We start from the raw sequence: 8183 nt of genomic DNA on the forward strand, positions 1-8183 counted from the left end.
CACTTTGTGTTCAAAAGAAAGCATACTGGCAGTAAAAATATTTAAAAAGGGGGGGGAATGTTTGGAGAAATGGCCCTTTAATGTGACGTCATCCCGCCGCGACGGGAAGGAATGGCGAGGCGGGCGTCACGTGACAGTTTTGTGACCATAAGAGATTGAAAAATGAATCCCAGGCGAGCGCTGCATTTCGTCTTCAAAGTCGGAGACCGAGCGCAAACGGCGCGTTTCTACCGGGAGCTACTGGGCATGCGCGTAAGGAGCACATGGGATTCTGGGAATTGTAGTTCGTTTTTGAGATTCTGTCACAGAGAGAGAGAGAGAGAGCTCTGGTGCCACAGCAAACCAATTAGCATTGAGTCTAACACACTGAGGCAAGCCTATATTCTGAGGTTTTTCCTTAGCAAGGCTGGTTCAGAGGAGGTTTGCCATGGCCTTCTGAGGCTGAGAGAGTGTGACTTGCCCAGGTTCACCCATTGGGTTTCATTGCTGAGAGGGAATCGGACGGAGCCTGGTCTCTGGACTTAGTCCAGAGCTCAAACTGCTACACCACGGTTCTCTCTCTCTCTCTCTCAAACTGACCTACCTCACAGGGTTGTTGTGAGAATAGAAACAAGAGGATGCTACAACTACAGTATGTTGCAAAACTGGAGCCATGATGTGTCCAAAGGAGGGAGACTAAAATGGCAAAGGGTCTGGAAACCATGAAGCCCTATGAGGAAAGACTCAGGGAGCTGGGGATGTTTAGCCTGGAGAAGAGAAGGTTAAGAGGTGATATGACAGCCTTGTTTAAATAATTGAAGGGATGCCATATTGAGGAGGGAGCAAGCTTGTTTTCTGCTGCTCCAGAGGATAGGGCACAATGGAGCAATGGATGCAAGCTGCAGGGAAAGAGATCCCAGCTCAACATTAGGAGGAACCTCCTGAGAGTAAGGGCTGTTCCACAGTGGAACAAACTCCTTACTCAGAGTGAAGTGGAGTCTCTTTCCTTTGAGGTCTTTAAGCAGAAGCTGGATGGCCATCTTTCGGGGATGCTTTGATTGGGAGTTCCTGCATGGCAGAAGAATAGGGTTCAACTGGATGGCCCTTGCGGTCTCTTCCAACTCTACACTTCTATGATTAGGAGGAACCTCCTGAGAGTAAGGGCTGTTTGACAGTGGAACACACTCCTTCCTCAGAGTCTCCTTCCTTGTAGGTCTTTAAGCAGAGGCTGGATGGCCATCTGTCAATGGGGATGCTTTGATGGAGAGCTCCTGCATGGAAGAAGAATGGGGTTCGACTGGATCAGGGCCCTTATTCCATGATTCTATGATTCATGCACGGGGGGGGGGGGGGGTATTGACATATTTAAAAATACACTCATCCCTCCACATTTCCGGCTTCGACTTCTGCGGATTTGATTATTCACAGGTTTTATTAATACGTTCCCTCTAGGAACATCTGGGTCCTCCGGCGCAGCTCTATGGTCAACCTTAACCAACTGAAGGGCCTAGAGATTCCTAGAGAGAAGGCACCTGTAGCTCCTCTAAAGCAATACTATGGCCGACGTCTGACAGAAGTTTGAACGTTCCCTTTCTCTCTGCTTCCTCCGACAGGTTCTGAGACACGAAGAGTTTGAAGAAGGCTGCAAAGCTACCTGCAATGGGTGCGTTTTATCCCCGCGGCTTTAGCGCTGAGATTTACGAAGGAGTAGATCAACACTCCGCGTTGTTTGAACCAGTAAAACCAGGATTCGTTGGGAAGCTTGAAGCAAGATGGGACATATTTGCTCCCTCTCGCCCCATTTTGCGTCCTTCGTGACCCCCTTCAGATTTCAGAGCGCTTATTTCAAGGCGGACGCGGTTTCGATTCTTGCGTTATCCCGTTCTTTTAAATCCCTACACTGGCTCAGGGCTAGGGAATCCTGGGAACTGTAGTTTATTGTGGCCCCAGAACTTTCTCCCAGAGAAAGCACAATGTCTCACAAAACTACAATTTGCAGAAGTCCCTAGCATTGCGCCAGGGAAGTTTAAAGCGGTCTCAAACTGGATTAAATTATTGCTAAACTGCATTATTTCTGCAGTGCAGACGTAGCCTGCATCTGTGAATATGTTTTATATTTAGCGTTCCTACATTGATTTAATCATTAAGACTGAAATCATGAATTGAATCAGTCCAGTCAATGCTGACTACAAATGTCTGTGTTTCTACTAGTCCCTACGATGGCAAATGGAGTAAAACGATGGTGGGTTACGGTCCTGAGGATGAGCACTTTGTCACAGAGCTGACCTACAATTACGGCGTCGGAGACTACCGCCTCGGCAATGACTTTCTGGTAGGCTTCGCTTTTTCTACGGTGGGGAGTCCGAATCGAGACCCTCTTCCTGGAATTAAAATCCATATGGCGTTCTTTAAAAATGTAAACTGTCTTTATCACAGTATGTGCTCTTATAGGATTTCTTGGCTACTTATCTCCACTTCATTGGAGAGATCAGTCACGCTTGACAAGATTCCCTGCCCAGGAGTCCATAGGATGGAGCCACAGCTCCCAAGATTGCGTCGATCTGTATTATTTGTACTGTATGGATGCACCCTTAATGTTTTAGATCTGTTAATATGCATTCCTCCACTTTCCTTTTATTCCAGGGAATGACTATTGCCTCCAGCCAGGCTGTGAGCAATGCCAAAAAGATGCATTGGCCGCTCAAGGAGATCTCAGCTGGCATCTATGAGACAGAAGCTCCTGGTGGGTACAAGTTCTTCCTGGAAGAGAAAGACTCTCCAAAGAAAGGTAAGCAGCAGAGGGCATGAGAGAGGCGGCACAGGGCCTGGTTTCGCTCCTGTAACCCTTTGTATTTGGAATCATGGAGGGTTGACCTAGAAACACAGGTGGGGAACCTCAGAATCCGGGATCAAATCCAGCCCTCTTAGGATCCCGATCCGGTCCTTTTGGCTTTCACCATTTTATCACGCTTCGTGACACCATCATTGGATGCATTTCTGGCTTTTGTGGGGGGTTTGTTCCTATTCTGAAAGACTCAAATGTCTCTCCTAAGGCAGTAAAAGCAATGAGGAGACAGCATGGTTTTAAGTTTTGGACTAGGGCTGTACCTACACTGCAGAATGAATGCAGTTTGACAGCACTTTAACTTCCATGGCTGCATGTTGTGGAATCCTGGGAATTGTAGTTTTGTGTGCCATTTAGCCTTCTCTATCAGAGAGCTTTGGGGCCAGAATAAAGTAAACATCCCAGGGTTCCATTGGATGGTGCCGTGACAGTTAAAATAGCGTCAAACTGCAGTTATTTTGTCCCCCTCCTACACCCCCCTTTAGGAAGATGTGGCTAAGGGCCCATCCTAAACATCTCGTGTCCTTCCAGATCCTGTCATGAAGGTGACTCTGGCTGTGTCCAGCCTGCCAAAATCCGTGGACTACTGGTCCAAGCTGCTGGGCATGAAGGTGTACGAAAAGGACGAAGCCAAGCTCAGGGTTCTCCTCGGCTATGCGGACAACCAGGTGGGGCTGCACATCAAAGTTTGTGTACAGCGCACCATCGGAAAGCCAAGATGTCACTGTCTCAGCCACTCTTGACCAAAAAGGGACATATGCCACCATGCAGATGCCAGCCACAGACTGTCAGATAGCTGTACTGGGTTTTATTGATCGCAACACAACACAACTAGTAAATAGACTAGGGTTTTCATTGAAATCTTTTTTACGGATATGTCTTCTTTCTTCCCCATCCCTGTTTTTTGTTTCTAATCTTTCAGTGTAAGCTAGAACTGCAGGGCATTGGTAAAGATGTGGACCATGGTACTGCCTTTGGGAGGATTGCCTTCTCTTGCCCCAAAGAACAGGTGAGGCCTCAGTTGCCACAGTGGGCAACTAAGACGCGGGTAGAACCCATTTTCCCATCATCCCCAGTGCTGTTGTTCCTGGTTAAAGAGATTTGCCTTTGATTCGGCTCAGGTATTATTATTAATTGCCAGAAAACAGGGACTCTGTGTGTGTGCTTTCAAAACAAAGATGCAACAAACAATTGTAAATTGGTGTTATCTTCCTCGTCCCTTTCTTTCCCTCTCTCTCTGGGATTTGCCTTCTCTTTCTTTCCTGGACCCCACTTGGTATCTCCAGCTCCCCGATATCGAAGCCTTGATGAAGAAGGAGAACCAGAAGATTTTGACCCCGCTGGTGAGCCTGGACACACCGGGGAAAGCAACCGTCCAAGTGGTCATCTTAGCCGATCCCGTGAGTACCCTTTCAAAAAACAACATTATTGCCTTTGTGCGTCAGATATAAAAGAACACGAAAGTAGCCTTGCTAGATCTGGCGCCAAGTCTGCGAAAAGCTGTTCTTTGGCTGCAGACCAGAATTTCTGTTCCAAGTAATGCCTTTTATGCAAAACCTTCCAGGTTTGCAAACCAAAGTTTCTGGCTCCCTGCAATGAAATCCCAAACTAAGGCATGGGCCTTTTCACATGTACGCTGTATATGTAAAACCATTACCAGGCTTGGGGATCCCCATGTTTCACCCACTGCTTCTTTTTTCCTCTCCCTTTCCTCTTTAGGATGGGCACGAAATCTGTTTCGTGGGGGACGAAGCCTTCAGAGAGCTTTCCCAAGTGGATCCGAACGGGGAGAAACTCTTAGATGAGGTGAGTTGGTCTCTCTTTCCCGCACTGCTAAACCAAGACTGGAAAAGGTCCTTTGGGGACCACAGCTTCTACCTCTAGCCTGGCTGGAGAGCTCTGGAAGTTGTAGTCCAAAAAGGTAGTTATGATGCTTGCGCGCATCAGAACCTCCTTATGTCCAGATGTAAAGAAAAGTGCTCATTGGAAATGCTTGAATTCCTGGGCCCTTCTTTGGCGGCGCTCTGGTTCTCCTCTATGCTTTCGCAGCACAGTGGCTCATTGGGTCCTCTTTCATACAGGCGATGGCCGCTGACAAAAGCCAGGAGTGGTTTGCCAAACGTAACATCCCAAAACCTTCGGCGCAAAACCCAACGGTACCAGCCGGTCAGTGATGTTTGCAAAGGGGGCATTGCTGGTCATGCCTTCACGCATGGAGAACTGCTGCTGTTGCTGAACTTCCTTTAAACACACACAACTTTCAGTTGTCTTGTTTCCTTTCTCGAATCTGCTGGGTATCAGGTGGAGGGGATATGCTCTTAGCTTTGGCGCAACGGGGTTAGATTTAGCCTGAAAGTGTTGAGCGATGCACCAAACGGAGAGGTTGCATGGAAAAGCGATGTTCTTCAAGACTCTGGAGGTTATACATTCCAACAGTTTAGGAGTTGTAGCCCAAAATAGGATCCTTCCCCGGTTCTGGGCATCCCTTTGTTTTTGTTTCTTTTGTCCTTAGAGGCAGGGAGGAAAAGCGACACATGCAAAACACACACACAGTGAGTCTGTTATGTTACTTCATGCAGCACATTGTGTTTCGGTTGCTGGTGGAGCCGGCAAAATTGTTTCTTTTCGCAAACGTACATGTGGAAATGGAGCTTTTCTTTTCAATCCTGTAAGCTAAGATGAGGAATGTGTGGCCTTACAAATGTTGTTGGGCTGCGGCTCCCATCAGCCCCGTTTGGTCAAAGATTCTGGGAGCTGTAGTCCAAAACATCTGAAGGGCCAAGCGTTTCCTTCTGTGCCTTAACTCCTTTTGGCACACAGATCCGCTTAGTTGGGAGAAACGTTATTCCCTAGAAAGCTGATTTCCCCAGGAAGGGAAACAACCTAATACTTTCTATGGGGCTGTTCTTCCTTTCATTTCCAAACTCGGTGCCATTTAAATCCGGCATTGCCTTGGGTGAGCATTATTTCCCGCACGATGGTTGTTCAGCCGGTTACGTGAGCATCTCTTAAATCTGTTTTTCTTCTTCACCTCTCACCAGTTGCTTAAGAGGAGTTGGGCAAAAGAACAATGTATATCCAGGTGGGTTTGAATGTTTCCGCTGCTGAAACTGTGAGGTTCGTCAAATAAAATGCATTCAGACCCTTAATACCTCTGCATTATTATTTCCCCATCTCCAAAGTAAGGAGTACCCTTCACAATTCGAATTTGGAGCCCAGAGGACGGAACTTTCTGCCGCTGGGATCAAACAAGGAGACAAACTATACTCCGAGATAGATTGAAGTGCCTTGGATTTCCCGCTGTTTTAAAGCATCCAAAGAAAGAATGCATCCCTCCAAATTTTACAACCAATGGGCAGTGGAGGCATTCCAGGTATTGCTGGACTACAGTGCCCATCATCCTTGACTACTGCTTGTGCAAGGAGCTGCTGGGAGTCGCAGTATAACAGCATCCAATGCAGAAGTGAGAGTCGTGTGGCCCTCTAGAAAGTCCCTGCAGCCTTTGCAGAACAAGCCATAGTGAAGAATGCTGGGAGTTACAGTTCACCTAGGGTCATGTGTTCTGCAGCTCTTCCACAAAGCATGCAGCCTGGTCCTCCAGGTGTGACCCTTGTTGGACTACAGCTCCCAGCATGCCCAGCCTTCATAGCCACCCTAAAAGTCTGCAAGGCCCCATAGAAGGGACCTGGGGCCCTCCTGATGTCGTTCCACTGCTTCTCCCAGCAGCTTTAGCTAGCATAGCCAAGGACAAAGAGTGCTGGGGCTTGCAGTCCAACAGCAGATGACCACATGAATCTCACCCTCAGCCACAGAACATGCAGCCTGAAGCATTTAGTGCAGTAGTTCCCCATCTTTGGTCCTCCAGAGGCCTTGTGCTCCCAAAGCCCCCAACCACTGGCACTTCTGGGGGCTGAAGTCTGAAATACCCCAAAGAGCCAACATTGGTATAGTCCGAGCCATGAGAAGGACTCTACCACCTCCAACCTAACTGAGAAAGTCTACACATTTGGCTTCACCAAAGTGCACCGTTTAATTGTCGGAAACGATCCAGCGCCAACGAAGGACGCAGGACGATGGGAACTGGACGCCGCTTGCCCACCCCGGTCTCCATCCTGCTGCTAAACGCCACGCTTTTCCCTCAGTTGCTCCACTTTGCCCACAAAGGCCTTCATGGCCTCCTCCTTGGGCATCCCCTTCCTCCGGTGCCAGGACTCCCATTTGGCCTTGGTCCTCCCGTCGCAGTCGGGCCCCAGACTGCCTGACCCACACTCCCCGGCCAGGGCTTGCTGGCAAAGGCCGTAGAGCTGGAGCTGGTCCTCTTCCGAGAGCGGGGCCTTCATCTGTTGGACCACGGCAGCGGCTTTCTCAAGCTCAGCCTGCGACAAGTCGTCATGAGGGCCCCTTCCTTCTTCCCGGTGCAGAGCGAACGCCGGGAGATGAGGCGCGTGTCGTGCCTGAAAGGACTGTCCCTGCAGGGAAGGAACCTGGTTTTAGTCACCGGTGTAAGAAGCAAGCGGACAAACCTTCCAACTGTATCACACATGGAAAGAGAAAGGAACAGGGATATTGTATGGCTGGTAGCATCATTGAGGTTGGCCACAACCTTCCCCTGAGGCTGAGAGCGTGTGACTTGCTTAAGGTGGGTTTTATGGCCAAGCGTGGATTTGCACCTTGCTCTCCAGATCCATAGTCCAGCGCTCAGACCGCTGTGTGTGTTGTGCGCCTTCAAGTTGTTTCCGTCTCATGGCAACCCTATCCATTCTGGGCAAGATTTCTTCAGAGCAGCGGTTCCCCAATGTTCCTCCTCCAGACGTTTTGGACTTCAGCTCCCAGAATCCCCGACTGTTAGTAAAGCTGGCTAGGACTTTTGGGAGTCGGAGTCCAAAACACTGGAAGACTGAAGTTGGGGGGATCGGTGGTCCGGAGGAAGCCTACCATGGCCTTCCTCTGAGGCTGAGAGAGCGTGACTCGCCCAAAGGGGGTTTCATAGCCAGGCTAGGACTCGAACTCTGGGCTGCAGAGTCCAAAACCAACATGGCACCAGAAATGGAAAAGGAATCAGGAGGAAGAGAGGGACACATTCCTAGTCCTCCTTTCCCAACATGGGTAGCTGAGGGGACACACTAAAACAGATGACAGTACTGTACTTGCCCAGAGGAAAACACTGGGCGAGTATTCTCTAAGGATTCCCTATGGGTACTCATAGGTACTCCAATGATTCCTTATGGGCAAACATTCCCCAATGTTTCTCAATGGGCACGCATTCTATTATTCTCTATGGGCAGCTATTCCCCAATGTTTCCCTATGGGCAAATATTCTCCAATGTAACCCTATGGGCAAGTATTTCCCAATGCTTCC

General features: G+C 48.9%; 3 protein-coding genes across 3 annotated transcripts in view; 2 read left to right on the forward strand and 1 right to left on the reverse strand.

Annotated features, from left to right (window-relative positions):
- The window catches only part of SHPK (sedoheptulokinase), a 938822-nt gene that overhangs the window by 350751 nt on the left and 579888 nt on the right, over window positions 1-8183 (reverse strand). The gene's annotated exons all lie outside the window — the stretch shown is intronic.
- GLOD4 (glyoxalase domain containing 4) lies at window positions 16-5973 on the forward strand. Its single transcript, XM_042442385.1, has 9 exons — window positions 16-252; window positions 1593-1642; window positions 2191-2311; window positions 2623-2767; window positions 3356-3492; window positions 3747-3833; window positions 4111-4224; window positions 4544-4630; window positions 4906-5973. Exons 1-9 carry the CDS (start codon window positions 163-165, stop codon window positions 4996-4998), a joined length of 924 nt encoding a protein of 307 aa, XP_042298319.1. The 5' UTR covers window positions 16-162; the 3' UTR covers window positions 4999-5973.
- GEMIN4 (gem nuclear organelle associated protein 4) overlaps window positions 6092-8183 on the forward strand; it is a 7310-nt gene continuing 5218 nt past the window's right edge. Inside the window, exon 1 of the mRNA XM_042442342.1 lies at window positions 6092-7463. The gene's annotated coding sequence lies outside the window, so the exon portion shown is untranslated. The remainder of the gene's footprint in view (window positions 7464-8183) is intronic.

Source organism: Sceloporus undulatus, chromosome 11 (assembly GCF_019175285.1).
Source record: "Sceloporus undulatus isolate JIND9_A2432 ecotype Alabama chromosome 11, SceUnd_v1.1, whole genome shotgun sequence".
NCBI classification, from domain to species: domain Eukaryota; kingdom Metazoa; phylum Chordata; class Lepidosauria; order Squamata; family Phrynosomatidae; genus Sceloporus; species Sceloporus undulatus.